Source organism: Platichthys flesus, chromosome 1 (assembly GCF_949316205.1).
Source record: "Platichthys flesus chromosome 1, fPlaFle2.1, whole genome shotgun sequence".
Taxonomy (NCBI): Eukaryota; Metazoa; Chordata; class Actinopteri; order Pleuronectiformes; family Pleuronectidae; genus Platichthys; species Platichthys flesus.
This window is the reverse complement of record NC_084945.1, coordinates 1,520,772-1,539,928: the sequence shown is the minus strand read 5'-3', so window position 1 is coordinate 1,539,928 and position 19,157 is coordinate 1,520,772. Positions and strand designations below refer to the sequence as shown.

The 19,157-nt window shown below is 47.0% G+C and overlaps 2 protein-coding genes across 2 annotated transcripts; one reads left to right on the top strand and one right to left on the bottom strand.

Moving 5' to 3' along the window:
- Positions 1-578: 578 nt before the first annotated feature.
- Positions 579-3,481, bottom strand: cebpa (CCAAT enhancer binding protein alpha). Its single transcript, XM_062392002.1, has one exon. The coding sequence runs from the start codon at positions 3,289-3,291 to the stop codon at positions 2,374-2,376; it is 918 nt and encodes a 305-aa protein (XP_062247986.1). The 5' UTR covers positions 3,292-3,481; the 3' UTR covers positions 579-2,373.
- cebpg (CCAAT enhancer binding protein gamma) lies at positions 3,290-12,885 on the top strand. The gene is made up of 3 exons (XM_062392803.1): positions 3,290-3,351; positions 8,459-8,652; positions 9,910-12,885. The coding sequence occupies exons 1-3, from the start codon at positions 3,290-3,292 to the stop codon at positions 10,395-10,397; spliced, it is 744 nt and encodes a 247-aa protein (XP_062248787.1). The 3' UTR covers positions 10,398-12,885.
- Positions 12,886-19,157: the final 6,272 nt, after the last annotated feature.

Here is a 19,157-nt window from a genome sequence, read left to right as displayed (position 1 = left end):
GTTCTTTCCTGACTCAGACTTCGTCCCTCAAAAGTGTTTTTTTGTGTAATCTAGTTCACAAACAAACAGACAGGGGTGAAAACACAACGTCCTTGATGGAGGAAATAAATATCAGGTCAGTTAGTGAAGAAAGATCTTAACGTTTAATGATCTGGAGCCAAGACACGTGATCAGAGCATTAAATGAGAACCCCCCCACACACACACACCTCTTACCCTGTGGTCCCCGGCCCTGAGCCCTGGAGGCCCTCAGCAGGGATCCAACCACCGGCCTCACAACACGAGGTGCTCAGACGCAGCTCAGTGACTTCAACTGATTCTCACGTTTTCTCTGTTTTCTTCAGTGGCCGCTGTACAAACAGCTGATGTCGTGTTCACACATCAGGAGTTTATACGTGAATAGAAGCTGCAGGTGGATAAACTACTGACTGAACCTTTAATACTGATGAAGAGCGTGAGATCAGATGTAGCATTGACTGTCAGTCCTGTGAGCGCCCCCTGTAGGCTGAGAGACGTCTGACAGCAAAGTGTCTGTCAGTGAACATTTCAAACAGGAAAAGAAAGAAATCAGCGACAGACTGAGATAAAACAAACTTCTTTATTTTTATAATAATTCAGATTTATTAATATATTTATATATATTTATATATGTAGAGGCTTATTTTACAATTGAGACTTTGACAAACATCAGTTTGTAAAAAAACAAACAAAAGTGCTTCCTTTTCCTCGCCGACAAATCGATTTCAAAAATCTTTCAACAAACGAGCAGATCAGCAAGAGGTCAAAGGTCATCTCAGAGGATCAGAAGGCACTCTGTGTGTGTGTGTGTGTCTGTGTGTGTGTGTAATGACACAACAGTGAAAAGAGGAAGAGACACGTTGCATAGAAACCCTTTTCACATTTTTGTTTTTGTTTGTTTTTTCTCAAAATGGTTGACACATAAATACACGTATGTAGAGCGAGGCGTGTTTCTCTTTTCTATCAGATCAGTACCCATGCATGTGTCAGAGACAACACTGTGCTTCATTTGACAAATAGTGCATAAGACAGAGCTGCTGTCCCCGTCTCCGTCCTCTGGAAACCACTCATCTCCACGTTCCTCGCAGAGAACGTGGAACATGGTCCAGACGTGTTCAGGGACACGTTGTTTCCAATGGACGACGACGCCGAGGCAGGTACCACAGGTTCAATTCCAGTCTTGTTTAATGTGTGTGTGTGTGTGTGTGTGTGTGTGTGTATTTTACACTTTGGCGTTAACGCACCACACTCAGTTATGATCTTTCATACAGATGAAAACCTTGTATCTCCACAATCCACAGCGCTCAGGGAACTAACAGAGGAGACCTGCCTTGTTTTCGAGGGGGAACATGGAGCATTTCTTTGTGTCATAGTGCAAAGGTCAAAGGTCCAAAATGCTTCTACTCCAACTGGTTTGAAAGCATGATACAAACCAGCAGCCTGACGTGGACATACAAGGTTTTGACAGGTTGGGTGTGGAGACATGATCGTGCTTCACAGTCTCAACAAATACAAACTCTGCAGCTACAACACTCGACAGCTGTGAAGATTACAGGAATAACTTTATGAACATGAGTAAAACTTTGTGTCACGTGACGTCCTCTCATTTGATATTGTCCATATCAGCTCCACACCAGCAGACAGGTCTCGTACCAGAGAGGAACATTAACATACATACACTTCAGCCTGGTATATAAAAGCATGTGCACTTTGCATTTTATAACTCTATAAAAGACAAATCCTAGTTTATCAGGAGAAGATATGGAGATGGTAACTTGTATAAAACATCAAAATAATTAAAGAAACCATGCACAACAGGCTGATGCCCTACCTTAGCTGCTCTGATATGTGGGTTGTGTGTGTGGTGTCACACAGTCTGTACGGAAATAAGGCACAAAATCAACCAGTCCTCTGTTGTGTGGATCTGCAGGGAAACAAGCTTATTGGCTTTTGCACAAAAGTTTAAAAAAGGCACGTGAACACTGCGCAAGATTCAGTCCGGACAAGTCATTCAGTCTTTTACTGAGAGAGCAGGTGGGAAATATTCAGCCAATCAGATCATTTCACCTGCAGCCAAATAAATAATCAGTTTAGATCAGGTGAAACAAGAGAATCTGCTTTTTGTTCTTGTTTTTTAAAGATCTGAAAATGTTTTGTTTATATCAGTAAAAAACCAAATGATTGTTCAGGACAGAAGTTTGATCAGTGATCACCTCAGCTGCCTCCGTCTGCTCAGCTCAGTCCGTCCTGCATGAGGCCTGCAGAACCCTCTGTGAGTAAATCCAGCAGTAAACCAGTCCAACCAGTCCACCTCCAGTCCGGGTCCAGTCTGGTTCTAGACCGGGTCAGTAGTCTCTCAGCTGCCCATGGGCTTGAAGGATCCGTCCGGCAGTTGTCTGAAGATGCCCCGTAACGTGTCCAGCTCCCGGGTCAGGTGCTCCACCCTCCGCCTCAGTCTGTCGTTGTCGGTGCTGAGCTCCACCACCTTGTGCTGCGTCTCGATGTTGCGGATCTTCGCCTTGTCCCTGCTTTTACGCACGGCCACGTTGTTGCGCTCCCGCCTCATCCGGTACTCCGGGCTGCTCTTGTCGACGTTCTTCTTGGACTTCCCTCCTCCTCCTCCCCGCTGCTCCAGCAGCTTCAGGCCGCCCTGGTGGTGCTGGTGCTGGTGCTGGTGCGGGTGGTGGTGCGGGCTCGGCACCGGGGTCGGCGGAGGAGTTGGGTGTCCCGGCTGGAGGTGCATGGTAGTTTGCGCGCAGTGCGCAATCTGGTACTGGAGGTGCGGCGGCTGCTGCTGCTGGGCATGCTGGGAGTACTGCTGGGAATGCGGGTGCGGGTGGTGGTAGGTGGGGGGCATGCCCGGGTTCAGGTCCTCGTCGTCCCGGGGCTCCTGCTTGATGGCCACTGGTCGGATGCGCGGCGGGTTGTGCTCGTACAGCGGCTCCAGCTTGGACTCCATGTAGTTGGACATGTAGAGCTGCTGGGGCCCCGGGCCGCACGGAGCCGACTCGTACTCTCCGCTCATCATCTTCAGCTTCTCCTGCCGGGAGCCGTGGTGGAACAGGTCGGCCAAGAAGTCGTCGTTGAAAGCCGACGGGTCGATGTACGCGCTCAGGTCGATGGAGGTCTCGCTGTCCCCGATCTCACCGCCGAGGTCTGCCGGGTCTCTGTAGCCGGAGGGGGGCTGCTGGCCGTGGGGCAGGCTGCTCATCTGGGGTCGGGGCGCGACCTCGTACAGGTTAGAGAGCTCCATGGAGAATCTAAACCCGGGCATGCATGGCGACGAGCTCCGGGAATCCAGTTTGCAGAAGGTCGGTGTGAGTCGGGTCCTCGGGTGCGAGGAGTTTATCAAGCGGGGAAGTGAAGACTGAAGCTCGGGCAGGTTTGATCTGAGCTCCGGAGCAAAGAGAAGAGAAGCTGCGGCTCCAGGTTCGATTCCTCTGCTCAGTGAAGTGTGAGCTGTCAAAGTGCGCTTATATAGAGAGGGAGGAGGGAGGGGCGGACACACACACACACACACTGAGACACACTGAGACGCACACACTGAGACACACACACACACACACACACACACACACACACACTCTCTGAGACACACTGAAACGCACACACTGAGACACGCACACACACTGGCACTCACACTGAGACACGCACACACACAAAATGATACACACTAACACGCACACACTGAGACACACACACACACACGCGCACACTGACACACACGCACACACTGAGACAGACGCACACACACGCTCACTGACACACGCACACACACTGACACACACGCTCACTAACACACACACTGAGACACACGCCCACTAACACACACTGACACACTGCACGAAACGTTGTCGGAGGGTAAACCAGAATAATATGTTAATTACAGCCTGTGTTAATCCTCCTCCTGCGAACTCCGTTTAAAATCCCTTGGACTAAAATCATTTCACATATTATCGCAGACACGGCACGTGATGCACGCACGTTCGTCTCACACTCTGCTGCAGCACGACTCACGCTACACTTCGGCCCAGTTCAACTACACAAAACTTCCACTGCGGCTCATGAAACAGAACATTTATACCATGTATTCCTCGAACGTGTTCACTGACACGAGATGAATGAGAAGTTGTGTTACACAATAGTAGATCAACGTAATGCACAATAACTCATGTTAATTGTACCGTAAAAATAAACGTGCACCTCTAAAGGAAGAGGCGACACTAGATTGACAGATTTTCAAAAGGAGTTCGGTTTTATCTCCTTCGTCACGCAGCACGTGCAGGTCAGAGGATGTTTGAGTTCATACCTCATCGTGTTTATATTTATTAATCCTGCACAGTTTATCAATAAGAACTGATTATCTGATATTTTCACATATGCAGTACAATATAAAGTTCGGCTGTGATGTGTAACTGAACATGTGAGCTGCCGCTTGTGGGTGGGGGGGGGGGGGGGGGGGGGTTGATGTGATGATGCATGAGCGCCCTCTGTCGACTGAGAACCAGACAGGCTGATCCGTGGAAGTGCCCTGTCATGCTATTCTCTGACCCTCCCATTTTATCTAGGCTATCTTCATTTTACCACCACTATAAAATGCTTCAGGAACTTTCTCTGCTTTCAGAAGAAGTTTATTGAGGATGTTGGAGAAGGATCCTTTTTATTTACCTGGATTTTCAAGTTTAATGTTTAAAACTCAGAGGAGTCACTCATTCGGAAAAGATAAAGTTTTACAGGTGAAAAAGTGAAAAGGCTGTAAAAAATGTTCCAGGTCGATCAACAGGTCATTGAGGACATTGTATGGATACAGAAGATCTAAGGGGGGGGGGCTCAAAGAGATTCCAGTTCCTTGGTGAGATTTAATGGTCATTAAAGAAGTTCCAGGAATTCTTGATGGTTCCAATAGCCTTATAGAAACCTTCCAGAGTCACAGGAGCAGATCTAATAGTCCTTGAGGAGTTATGAGGGGTCCTTGAAGGAGGTCATATTGATAACTGAGAAGGTTCAAGAACTCACTGAGGATGGTCTGTAGATTTTTTTCAGGAATTTGTATGGATCAGGGATGTGTAAGGGATCCTTCATCAGATCCCTGAGTCCTTGAGCAGGTTCAAGGGGTGCTGGAGGAGTTTAGTGATCCTTCAACTAAGATAATGAAGGTATCCAGGATGTTACACTCATCCTTGAAGAGGTTCCAGGGATCTTTCAAGGCATTAAGGGTTCAGGGATCAGTGTGAAGATTCCAGGAGACCTTGAGGAGTTTCTTAGGGCGTATGGATTAATTTGTTAGTTTTTAGGGATCTTCAAGGGGCACAATGGGTCAATGAGGACGTTCCAAGGATTTCAGGAGAAGATGTTTGAGATCCTTGATAAGTGCTATGAAAGATGGAGAGGTTCAAGTGATGACTTCCGGGGATTATTTAGGATATTCAGGGGGTGTCGGAGGAGTTCCCTACTGTCCTTAAATATATTCCAGGAACCTTGAAAGTGTTCTTAAACTTTTAAAGAGTATTGAAGAGGTTCTGTCAGTACTTGAGAAGGTTCAAGTCAACACTGAGGAGGTTCCAGGCAAGAATTTCCAGGGTGCTCCTTGCTGAGGTTCCAGGATTTCTTGATAGATTCGTGGGGAGGTTTCTAACAATCCTTCAGGCAATTTAAGAATTTTCAAGGGATGTTCCTTTGGTCTGAAAGATTCTTTCTGAGTTTTATGGGGTTTAAGTAGGTTATTGAACTGAAGATTGATTTAGATCATTGAGAAAGAAAATTCAGGGAGTCTTTCAAGACTTTCCAGGAGGTTCTGCAGATAGTAAGAAAGTCATTGAGATTGTTCCAGGTATCACAGACTAGTTTCTCAGCATCCTCGACGACATCACAGACTCGTCCTGAAGGGAAATGAAGGTTTCTGAATCAGATGGAGCGTCTGACTCGCTGGATGAGCAGTGAAGGTTGAGTTTGTATCTCCAGCACACTCTGTGCCTCAGACTCAGACAGGGCGGGTCCCACAGGTTGACCTTTAACCCCCGACTGGCTGCACAGTGTTACAAACTGATCCCAGAGCAGATTCAACCGGTGACATTTAAAGACACAGTAACACACGTGTTGTTTCCACCGAGCCTCAAGCGGAGAAAATCAGTTGTGATGTCACAGTGATGTCATCAGGGTTAGCTCAGACACAATCACATAAACTTGAGCTGTGTAGTTTGACAGACGTGGCTTTCCTGTTGCATTTTGGGAAATGTAGGATCCATTGTTTTGGAGTTTGTGTAGGACGACAGACTCAACCTCGCTGAAATGCTTGCACAAGCATGTCCATTAGTCGTTGGGGTCTGTGTGCACACGCCAGCAGGTCGTAGCATGTATCGTGTTGGAGGTCTAAATATCCAGACTGCAAACAGGGCGGAGTGTCGACACCAGTGAGAAATGAGAGTCAGTGCCGACCTGAAGAGTCCTGCTAAAACAGGAGGAGTGAGACCTCTTTGAGTGGAGGCAGACGTTTCACTGAACCATCCAGTTGGAGAGGGAGTCGAGCAGAAGAAGAAACTATTGATTCAAGTTCAAATTCAAAGTTCAAAGAATCTTTATTGTCTCTTTCAGGACAAACATAAAACACTGAAGCCTTGGTAGACAACTAACAGAAACACCAGGACACATAGTTTACAGATTTGTCCAGAACACTGACAAATCCAATCACCAGTCAAATCTGTGCAAATTAGCAATTTGTGCAATTACCAATTCAAAACTATTTATATCCCCATGTGAATCACCAGTCGGTCTACGTTACGACCCTACACATCCAATCAGGCCTCAGAACGACTCAGGATCAACCAGGAGCAGCTGGAGGGTGATGATGGAGCAAAGAACATATGAAGATATGTGATCTATCCTCTGTGAGGTTTGGAGTTTAACAACACACTGAGATCTGAATTAGAAGAATTTCTTCATGAGGACGAGCACAGTGAAGCTTTGAGGATCGACATGAAGACCAGAGCATGAGGGATGACAGGATGAGAGACAGAGCTGTTATCAGTGGTGAGTGCACAGGGAGAGATTCCGGAGGAGGCCGAGGAGGAAATGAAATGAAAGCTTAACGGAGGAATCCTGAAAAGTGCTCAATGGTTGAGAAACAGCAAGTTACTTAAAAAGACCCAAGTTTGCTGTGACTCTCCTCCTCAGTCTGAAATGGTGATGGTGAGAAGCAGTCGTATCATTACCAACTAATGTCCGTGGTTTATGAACTACAAAGGTTTTTTAATATTATAATAAATATAATATATAAGTCACTTTAACACACCTCTGCTATCTTTACCCCTTGTAAAACATGCTGTTTGTGTCTGTTATGCAGCTGTCGCCCTCTCTTAAGTTTCCCTTATCAACATTAACATCACTGACACAATAGGTCAGTACAAAAGACAAGGCTATAATTTAATGCAGAAGTTTAGTTATTATCTGCGTTTGCACAAATTGCTCAAAAATAACAAAATAAAAGGCAATTATTGACACATTTTGAATCAAAAGCAAGATTTTTTTTTTTTTTTTCAAGTTGTACTTGGTAACTTTGATTTGAAACTGGTGAGCCAGCCTGGTGAGTTTGTTTCAATATCAGTACATTTTACTTTATTTTAACAGGACACGCCAGCCTGGTTCAATATCGCCAGCTCAGTCTTGGTCACTTGACTGAATTCATATAAATACTGAAGAATAAAATTGGTTAAAAAGTAGTACGTCAGTAGCTGTTTGTTGTGTACAGCTTTGTTTATCATTTGTCTAGTATGCACGGATTCTTTTAAACTATAGAAGTTCATAACTCATAAGTTTTGAAGTTGAAGGATTAACAATAAGTCTGTTTTAAATGCACTTATGGATCTTAGTGTATTTAACTATGAGTCCTTTGAGATCCTGTCATAAGGAAAACGTTTAGGCATATGGATCTGATAGATGTGGAGCTTTTCTTGATTCATTTTGAGTCCAACCCCCCGAGAGCTAACAAACTATCGAATAAACTTTCATAAACCAGAATCCGTCTCATTGAATAAATCACAAACAGCTTCAGCTGCTCTAAGATAACTGCCTCACACACGAGAGGCCACTTTGACAGCTGCCTCTAAACCGTATGGCAAGAGAGGCAGTGAGGTATCCAAGGCAGCCGGTTCTACAGGTAAACAGGTGGGATTATTGATGTAAACAGTCTGATCTCTGATTTGATGACGTGGTGACGTGTTATTATTATTATAAACAGGTGGGATAGTTGATGAACTGATGACGTGTTATTGATGATGGGGTATCGATTATTGGTTTCACTCTTTTCTCAGATGAAGTCACTTCTCACTCTCACATTACATAAACAAAACCAGCATCCGTCTCCCATTGGTCCGGTCAGCAGTCACTCAAAGGCTGCATTGCATCACTCTGCCACACACTCGCCCGTGATTGGCCGCTCTCTCTAGTCGCTGCCGCCCCCTGGCCTCTGATTGGCTGAAGCCTGACATTGCCGTACAAGGTAAAAGAGATTTCGCAATCGTCTGCTCTCCATGTTCCAAACAAAAACAGTGCGAGCTCCGCCACACGGAATCGAACTCCAACTTCACCCCGAACTTCCGTCGATTTGACGGATGGTTGACTCCACCGCGGCCCCGTGAAGGTAAGCGGCCGTTTAAAGTGTCCGCGGGTCGGCAGCAGGTCGGCTAACAGAGGCGGAGGGGGGGTTAGCATCGGGAGCTAGCTAGCTGGCTAGCTGCCCGGCTCCGAAGGAACGCAGTGTGGACGAGGCTCGTTGTGTGTTCGAGTAGAAACGAGCCGCGTGTGTGTTTCAGACCGAAGAGTCGCAGTGTTCACGCTCATCTGTCAATCATCTGTCAGTCAGCTGTCAATCATCGCTCAACCGCTAAAAGTTCACTAAACTCTCCCGGAAACAGAACCCTCGGCCGCGGCTCGGCTCGCTTGCCGTGCGCGGAGCTCACCGGGCTTTCATTTCACTCAGACCGGGTTTGAAGCGACTCATCGGGCGGGGGTTTGTGCTGAGCCCCGCATGACTCCGGAGTTCCCCTCTCCGAGCACAAAGAGCAGCGGCGATGATGCAACAGCAGGCAACAGCCGGAGCTCCGCTGTTTCACCCGGAGCGATTTCCCCTGCGCACAGCTGACTGGCTGCATGGCAACGCGCCGACCAATCACAGCGCCGCTGCTAATTGGACGTGCGGAACAGAAAACACCAATTAGCTCGTCAGATGGGGCGGGGTGGGGGGGTTGAGGAATGGTTCCAGGTCAGAGGAGAACCTGCAGTACCGACTGTGGGTTGTTACTGGTTCTTACAGAACCCTCACCTGGTCAGGGTCTTAGTGCTGTAACCAGTGTCACAAACCAGTCAACAGCAAAGTTCATATTCTGATCGTTAACGTTTCTGATTGGACGGTAAATGGTCTGTTTATCGATCTCTGGTCTTGATCACCAATCAGAGCTCTTTACAGAACAGTTTGTCATACACACATTCATACACACACTTACACACACACATTCACACACACGTTCACACACACAATCATACACAAATTCACACCAATTTTAAACGAGATGAAACAGAAAAACGTCAGTGAATCAAGTTTTATCGTAATTAATAAAAGATGATGAGTCGTTAGTGATAAAGTTTCCATTGATCAGACAGTGACAGGTGAGCACCAGTGACCTCATGTTCGTGAAACTAAACCTCTAAACCAACAGAACTGATTGTTTGTCCATGAAAATCACAAAAAGTTCATAGATTGAGAACACAGGGACACAGAGCACAGGTGTGTCCACTGAGGACAATAACAAACTCAGAGAGAATTTCTTCAGTTCATTTTTGAAGAGTGTGATTTGTATTTATATATGTAGTTGAACTTGTTCCTCCCTTGTTCCTCCAGGTTCTCGTGAGGTGAACAAACTGCTTCCTGTTTCTTCTCTCCACCTGAGGCGCCTGAGAGAGCGCCCCCTGCAGGCAACACATCCAACGAGCCAGCCGTCGCAGGCCAAACCAACCACATCTGATCTGATCTGCCAACTCCTCAGCCGGAGGCGGAAGGCCCCCCCCCAACCCAGCAAGATGAAGAAGCCCCATGCAGACAAGGACAGCGATGAGTATCGCCAACGGCGCGAACGCAACAACCTGGCCGTGAAGAAGAGCCGCATGCGCAGCAAGCAGAAGGCCATGGACACGCAGCAGCGCGTCAACGAGCTGAAGGAGGAGAACGAGCGGCTGGAGGCCAAGATCAAGCTGCTGAGCAAAGAGCTGAGCGTGCTCAAAGACCTCTTCCTGGAGCACGCCCACAACCTGGCCGACAACGTACACCCGCCGGCGGGCGGAGACGGCCCCAGCCCCGCCCCCAACAACACCTCCACCAATGGGCAGTGAGGGTCACAGGGATGTTTGATATCTGGAGCTTTTTTCTGGGAACTTTGGAAACATGGCCGCACGTCTTCTTCACTGCTTGTCTTTGTTAGAAATGAACTCACCCCCCCCCCCCCTCGCCCTTTAACCACACATCTTCCAAAAAGTTGGTCTCTTACAATCCCTCTGGAAAAATATTTTCCAGCTGAAGAAGTGAAGAGAAATAATGAGGATCCAGGAACAAACAGACCCATGAATATTTTAACATTAATTTATTGGACTCTTGACTAAAAGGCTTTTATTATGAAAGGCGGCAACAGCTTGTGTTAATTGGACATTTTCTTCCAATTATAATGAATTGCTTGAAAGTTTGTTCAGTGACAGAAGGAGAACCTGCTCCTCCACAACAGACTGAGTGTGTGGAGGAACTAAACCGACTCTTTGTGTTATTGATCGATTGATTGTGAGAAGATGTGAACTCGTATAAACGGAGACTTGGTCCAGTCGGAACTCACCAGCAACCGAAGCACTTCCTTCCTGTGCTTCCTCTTCCTGGCGTCTCGTCTCCGAGCCGTCGGGCGGAGACGAGGACGCTGCTGGACGAGATGTTGGACAAACTCTCTGCTCGTCCTCAGCTGCAGGACGGAGATGATTTCAAATCTTAAATTCCTTTTTTTTAGGTTGTACATTTTTTTTCTTTTCTTTTTAGAAATGTCTCGTTAGAAATACCTAATGAGATTTTTAAGGTTGTTCACTACATGATGATATTTAAGGGACAATTCAGCTTTTTAAAGTTTGTTCTTTCTACACTTGTATAAGTTAAAAGAAAATGTTGATACTCGGCTCAGCTAACGGAAGAGGGTGAATGTGTAAAAGCATAAAAACAGCAGAATTGTCCTTTATGAGCAGAACAGAGCAGGTGTGACTCTTGAGAGAGACGCAGGGCGTGTTTGATTTGAAAACCGGGGTCACCTGTCATGTGTGGAGCTCCTGCAGATGCATGTGTGTCTCCAGGGATGAAACCAACCAGAGCAGTGCATCCTGGGAAAACTGTCGTCACTTTGGATCCCATTGTTTTGTGAAGTCATCACATTGCATATTGATTATTTACATCGTCAAAGAATCAGCTGTTTGTTTTCCTGATCGATTGTTTGCTTAGAGAGAGAAATGTTTAATCACATGATCAGTTCTGATGTTTGCTCTGAATCATCTCAACACAGATTATTGATCGTGTTGAATCTCAGACGAACGCTCGACTTCCTGTGGACGTCACATGTTGATCAGTGGCTGGTGATGCAGTTTGAATGGATCTGAATGGGCCGAGTGGCTGCACAGGGTTTTGTCTCTGAACACGTCAGGTGTGTTCAACAGGCCGACCCAGGCCGACCCCGCCCTGCTCGCCTGAGGGGGGTCCTGCTCCAGACGCCTGTGTGTGTTAACTGTGTGTGTTTAGAGTGCGTTTGTGGTGCTGGGCGGATCCAGACACCTCGAGCCGCAGCTTTAATTAAATCCAGGTTTAAACCGGGCCGGGTCGTTTATGAGGTCTGAGCAGATCCGAACAGGCCCCCCCACCGCCCCCGTCAGCACACCGCGAGGGGGCGGGGCCGCGGCGTGTTGTTATCGGACTTAATAATTATGTGAGCTTTGTGCGGGTGTGGAGTGTTTTCCCTGGGATTTGTCTGTCAGGAGCTTCACCTCCCTGCAGCAGTGTTGTTGTCTGAGCTCTGCTGCTCCGGAGACGCTCGCTCGAACGTTCCCACAGCGTTCCCTCGACCACGTGACCGCTCTGTTTTAAACGTGTTCCCTCACAGGGGGGGGGGGGGGGGGGGTCTCACTCTTTCATTTCCATCATCAGTTTCTTGAGTTTGCTTCTAAAGTCAAACCTGCGGCAGATCAATCAGAAAATATTGATATTTAATATTTTCAGTTCAGGGTGTCACACGACGCCACCTGACGTGCTGATGCCATCAGAGAAATCCTGTTCAATTCAGTGAGATTAATATTATATTAATAGTTATTTAAAAAAAATATATATATAAAAATGACCAAAACAAGAAAAGAAAATGTAAATGTTCCTGTTTTTACAGATGAACTGTGAAAGTGACACCAACCCGATGTTTATTGTGTGACATGTTTTAACGTAGTTGAAAGTTCACAAAGATTTCAAACATTTGAATAAATGTTAAAGTGAGTCTGACGTCAGCTGATCTGTCTGAAGTGATCAGACACGTTGTGGGAACGTTTCCTCACGAAGCTCAGCCTCCGTCTTCCTTTCTGTCGTTAGAGTTTTCTACTTTCTTCTGAACAGCAGCATGTTTCTAGAGAAGTCTGCATGGGGGGCTGGAGGGGGGTGGGGGGGCGCAGATGAATCATCTGAATGGACATTGGATTTGATTCAATAGGAACAGATCAGATCTGTTGTGTTCAGGTCTGAATGTTGCTGGGCAGCATTTCTGTCACTCAGCGTTTTTGTATCACGAGCAGCGAAAATTAAAACTGATGAAAAATTAAATCATGTGTTTTTTGTCTTTCATTTAAAATGTGATCTAAAATTTTTATCAAGATTCATGAAGTATCAGTGAAAAACAGATTAGAAAATGAGATCTGTAACTTTAAAGGAATCTGACTCTAAAGTGATTGAGCTCCTTCGAACATCCTCCATCAAGTTTACTAACCAACATGTTGACTGAACACGATTTCCAACAGAGCTTCTTGTGGTTGTGTGTCTGTGTTGTGTAGTTGAGTGTTAAACTAGTACCCGCTGAGAATGGTGTTTTTCAAATGTGTAGTTCAGATTTTAACAGAGGATTTGGCTTCTTTCGGTTGTTCTGTTTTTACTCAGATATGTTGTTAAAATTAACTTGTGTAAGAAATAAGACACACACACACACACAGAGGCTGAGTAATGTTCCTGATAACTGGGGCTTAGCAGAACATTAATATCACATTCAGCTCTCCTGGCCAGAAACACCTTCGCATGCCCTCAGCCTGACCCTCTCTCCCACAGGTACCAGAGAGGGGGGGGGGGGGGGGGGGTGATGTCAAGAGCCAATCAGAGTGGCCGATCAGTGATGTGAGCTCATCACCGCTGTCCAGTATTTAGCCTTTCCAACATGCCGTCTCACGAGCGCAAGCGTGACGCTTTAGCTCTTATTCACTTTTTGACTATTTTGTGTGTGTGTGTGTGTGTGTGTGTGTGTGTGTGTGTGTGTGTGTGTGTGTGTGTGTGTGTGTGTGTGTGTGTGTGTGTGTGTGTGTGTGTGTGTGTGTGTGTGTGTGTGTGTGTGTGTGTGTGTGTGTGTGTGTGTCCAGATGATGTTTAATCTCAGTAATTTCTCCTGTGAGTGGTTGAAAGCTGACGTTCCAGTTTCGGGAGACGGATGATGACGGCCGACACGTCCTCCACATGCCGAGGCAGCGAGCGCGGTTATTTTTAGACGCTGACGTGACACTGATGGTAATTATGGGAACAATGGGAGGAGGTGGGAGGACCGTGGGCGGGAACACGAGCCCTGTGTCAGGCGGAGACGTTTGACTCCTCGCCAGAGAACAGCCCGCTGACATGCTCGCTCTGTCCGATGACCTTTGAGCTCCAGAGTAGAACTGTCCCAGTTTCCTTTATTGGTCTCGGACGATGATGATGTCATCACACCAATATCCTGTCAATCATTCACCATCTTTACGTCCGTGCTGCACCCTCACTGTTTGATAACCGTTTATCAATCATAAGGCCTTATCTGAACACACACACAGACACACAGACACACACACAAACACACACTGACATATACACCTATACACACAAACACACCACAATACATAGACTCTCAAAAAAAAATTATATTGTTAATGCAACAGCATGACCTCAGACTTTTATTTTGAAAAAAGCGTTACGTTTTATTTTTACTTGCTAACATGTAAGGTGTGTATGTGTGTGTCTGTGTGTGTGTGCGTGTGTGTGAGAACAGTAACCTCCTTCTTCCCACGATGCTTTGCTCCTTCTCACTGACCAGATGCGGGGACGTGTTCAAACATTAAATTGAGCGATGGCCTCGTCGTCCGTCGCCAAGATACGTTTGTTTAAAATCCACCTCCTCCGAGAACCTGGCAGAGGCTTCACACACGAACATCTGGAAAACATGTTCTGCATTTGTTTCCCCTGTTTTCTTCTTCAGCATCTGACAGAGCGACGTCCACCACAAAGACACACACACACACACACACACACATCTCTGTCCTCATGAGGACACACTGACAGGAAACAGTTTCTGACCTTTAACCCGGAAACAGCCACGCTCACAACACGCTGGCGTTTACTCAACATTTCGTTAGTTTCTCTGACCTAACGTGGAAATACAGTTTGCATGTAGTAGATATCTGCAGCTCCCCTAGTGTTTGAATCATGAACTAACCCTAACACAATGTAGTAATATACTGGGCCAGTAGGTGGCGATAATGCTGTGGTGTCACTGTTCGATGCCGACAACTGTGAACGTCGGTAATGTGGTGCAGTGAAGCTACATTTAGCTGCTAACGTGTAATTAGAACCAGCAGATAGTCGCCATTGTTGTTGTTTCTGGTTCACGATCATTACACAAAGCAACAAAGGGCTGGTGACTGAACTGTGATGTCATCGTTTCCTATCGTATCTGGACTTTCGAAGGTGGGAGGCTCAAACATGAGGAAACTGTTTGTTATTAATAAATATAAACAACAATATGTGTGGACAGGGGGTCTTATATAAAATTATGTTTCTACATCTTCAGTAGGAACCAATGAGTGACACAGAGAGGGGACGTTAGACTGTGACGGACACACTGAAAAACACCAGCACATCTGGATTCATCAGAACATCTGCTCATTGTCCAGCAGAGATCCTGATAGAGACGGATGTTCTGCTCGACCTGAGAAATCCTCGTCTCAACCTTCTGCTTCACACGAGATCCTCGACTCAGACGTCTACACACGTCTCACTCCTCCTCGTCTTATTCTTTGATTTTAAAATAATCACTGTTCTGGAAACGCATGATGTCATCAATGATGTCATCATTGATGCCAGCTGTGACGGCCTCATTACGAGAAACATTCATCACACACCCCCAGCCTAGAGTTAGTGACCTTTGACCTCTTGGGTGTGAGAAGACTGAACCGACCCGGATCAGGATCTGGTTTATACTCGAGACCTCTTCTCACTTGTTGTTCGTTGTGCAGACCAGAGAAGAAGCTGATTGGACGTAGACATTCCTCAGAGGGAGGAGCTTTATCTGGAAGTCTTCGTCTGTTACTTCCTGCTAAATTTCCACATCCAGTTTCCTGTTTTATTTTGAAATTTCTTACTCATCAGTCATTTTGGCTTCCTGTCTCATGATCGTTCACACCTGTTCCCCCACAGCTGACGTGCCCCTGCAGCTCCTGTCGGTCCAACCTGTGTGTTTACACCACTGAGCGCCATCAGTAGACTCTCGTCCTCGCTCCTCTTCCTCGTCTGTTTTATCTTTCATCTGTTGTTTTTATTTTATCTGAACGACTTCCTTTGAGAACTGTGAGGTTCTCTACATTTCTACCTCGTCCTTGCTCTTCCTCCTCGCTCCTCGCTCCTCGTACTCGCTTGGTTCATGAACATGTTTCTTGTTAAATCTGTTCGTACACAATGTGAAGCAGGAGAAGAACAGCCCTGCGTTGGGTTCCAGAGTTTGACTGAGTTTGTGTTTGGACGTCATGAGTCTCTCTGTTGGTCGAACGCAGAGAAACCTCTGGAGGGTCAGAGGACGTGTTTTCTGAGGAGGAGGAGGAGGAGGAGGAGGAGGAGGAGGAGGAGGAGGCCGAAGGTGAAACTGTTTATACCGACGATCGATCAAACGGCCTCGGTTCGGAGGAAACTGTCAAACTTCCAGAAATCTGTAAGCAATCAGGAGCCGTGTGATTGACAGGTTCAGGCTTCGCTTGTCAGAATGAATTAGGGCGGGAGTAACGCCTCCTGTGTTTCTGATTCATGGCGGAGGGCGATCCCGTCACTGGGAGTTGGCAGCGCCGCTCTCCACGCCGCTGATTTATTCCAGGTTTCACAAGTAATAAACAAGACAAACGCTCGGAGCCGAGCTGGTCCGACGCTCGATGAGCTACAGCGATGGGAATGTTCTGTCGTGCTGAGCGAGATCCCGGAGACATGTGCACTTCATCTCCTCCCACCCCCCCGAGCCGAGGCCGCTGCCCCTGCAGGTCGTCTGTCCTCGGGACGTCCACACTGTCCCTCTGCACCGTCCTCCTCCAGAGTGACTCTGAACCTCAAACTGGTTCTGTTCAGGATTCTTAGAACCTCGGTGTGTGTTGTGTGTGTGTGTGTGTGTGTGTGTGTGTGCGTTAAGGTCTTGTTGAAATAAGACTTGAGATTTTAACCTCGTGAGTCCAATATTCATCTGTGCACATTTCCGAATCTGATATTTTTACAGTCAACATCACGGGAGTGAATCCAAATCAGGTCATGCTTTCTTTTCAAATGACACATGAATATTCTCTTCAGTGGGATTTCTTCTTCTGCTCGAAGCTTCGTCTTCGTTTAAATCTAATTTATTACATTCACACTCTGAGACAGTTTGAGTCCAGCGACGTCTCCGTCCTCCTCCGTCCTCCTCCGTCCTCCTCCGTCCTCCAGGAGCTGGATCAGATAATCAGAGTGTTTGAGTTGGGTCTGAATCTGTGGAGATCAGAATCAACCTGTGAATCATTCAATCTCCAGAGAGTCACATCAGTCACACTCACACAACACATTTAATCTGAGAATCTGGGCCTGAAGTCAGATGAGTCATGGTAGATTAGATCAGTTTTTTTTGTTTGCAGAATGGTTTAAGTTTTGGATTCTGTTTTGTATAATGAGGCCTAATGAAATAATGAACATGTTAAATGGGAGAGGACCAAGGATCGAGCCGTGGGGAACGCCACAGATCCTGTTGCTCTGGTCACGTGCACTATTTAAATAGTTCCTGTTCCAGAGAAATGACTTGAATCACTTTACCACGTTGAGTGAGAGTCCGGCCTAGTTTCCAGATACTGGTGTGTTGAATCCAGCACATGACTGAACCTCCCTGTAGCCTGGACTCCTGTCTGTGCAGCGAGGCCGCAGCCAACGCCCTCGTCTGCTGCCTCGTGTGAATAATTAATCAGAGTAAACAGAGGTGTGTGTGTGGGGGGGGGGGGGGGGGGTGGTGAAGCTCTGGCTGCTCCACAGGTCCTGTTCTATTCAGAGCTGTTCAGGTCTGTGCAGTCTAAATATTAACCTGCAGATAGCACCGCACTGACCTGGATACACACACAAGGCCCGTCAGGTGGACAATACCGGCCAGGCTGAGGCTTTGTGATTCCTCTGAGCTGTATCGCAGTCATTTCCAGCTCTGACAGGACAGAACGTCTTTACACAGCGATAAGGAGACACCGGCCTATTTCTGTCTCTCTCTCTGTCTCACCTGGCAGCAGGTAGACTCAGGTGGATTCAGGTAAACTCAGATAAACCCAGGTAGATTCAGGTAGACTCAGGTAGACTCAGGTAGATTCAGGTAGACTCAGGTAGATACAGGTAGACTCAGGTAGACTCAGGTGGATTCAGGTAGACTCAAGTGGATTCAGGTAGACTAAGGTAGGTACGTACATTAACCCACGGCGTATTAAGAAGACAGTGACACTATGGTTTTTAAAGTTCTCTACAGTTCTCATGCAGCAGCTGCTAATTGGAGGTTATTTCTGTAACGGAGCCAAAACACTTACAGAATGTGTCCCTGTGGGCGGAGCTTTAAATTAACCTATAAATACACTGGGGATTTGTTGTTCATTAGCATTTCTGGTTGCACAACCATTTAAACCCTGATGGTTTGGATTCTGTGTGTATTGCTGATCAAACAGTGGACGTGCAGGTAGCAGAGGTTTTCTGGTTCCGATGGAGTCACAGGATCCATCATGGTCCTGGCAGGAAGTGCGTTAACGCTGCAGCTGTCGTCAGACGCTGGTCGAGTTCGACACGTCGGAGGTTTCAGAAACCTTGACCCTGTTAGGAGGCACCAGCAGGGGGCAGCGTTTCACACACAGAGGTGGAGAACTCCCATTTTAACCAGCAAAGAAGAAACATTTGAAGTCATCGGGTTCATGATGCTGCAGCTGCCTCACCTCTGTACAGCAGGGATCAGTGGCTCCCCCGTCTGAGGGGGTGGATGTGCTGGTGGGGGGGTAAATGACTGCCCTGGGACCTTTGAGCAACGCTGGAAGTGTGGCGTTCACGTGTCATCATTCCTCTCCACTCGTCTGTCTGTGGAGGGGTCACTGCAGCTGGGGCCAATCTGATTGGCTGTCTGCCTGAGACGGCGATGACCCTGACGAGTCAGCAGATGGACGACAGGCTGGAGACCGGGGAAGCTGCTCCTTCTCTCTGATTGGCTCACGCTCATTAACTCACTGTTCTTACTGCTCGGTTCACCCAGGTGAGAGGCGACGCTGATCACCTCCACGCCGCCGCCACGTCACCAGCGCAGGAGCCCAGATCCACTTCCTGTCCCCGACTGACTCGCTGTCATCGACCTCGTACAGAGTTCAGCTTTAAACTTTGACCCGACAAACAAATTCTCCGACATTCGTCTGGTTCCAGAACCTGTGAAACACAAATTCATGGAAAACCAGAGAGTGTAAATAGAGATGGAAGACATGACGGCTTCTTAAAGGAAGAGAAACCATCTCCCGCCTCCTCCATGTTAACAGATGGGAAATGAACCAAACGAAAAAAATCTAAGTAGATGTTAAATG

Coding starts and splice junctions, on each gene's coding strand:
- cebpg (XM_062392803.1), top strand. CDS start 3,290: ATGCATGGCGACGAGCTCCGGGAATCCAGTTTGCAGAAGGTCGGTGTG. Junction 3,352..8,458: donor GGTGTGAGTCGGGTCCTCGG/GTGCGAGGAGTT, acceptor CGCTCTCTCTAG/TCGCTGCCGCCCCCTGGCCT. Junction 8,653..9,909: donor TCCACCGCGGCCCCGTGAAG/GTAAGCGGCCGT, acceptor TTGTTCCTCCAG/GTTCTCGTGAGGTGAACAAA.
- cebpa (XM_062392002.1), bottom strand. CDS start 3,291: ATGCCCGGGTTTAGATTCTCCATGGAGCTCTCTAACCTGTACGAGGTC.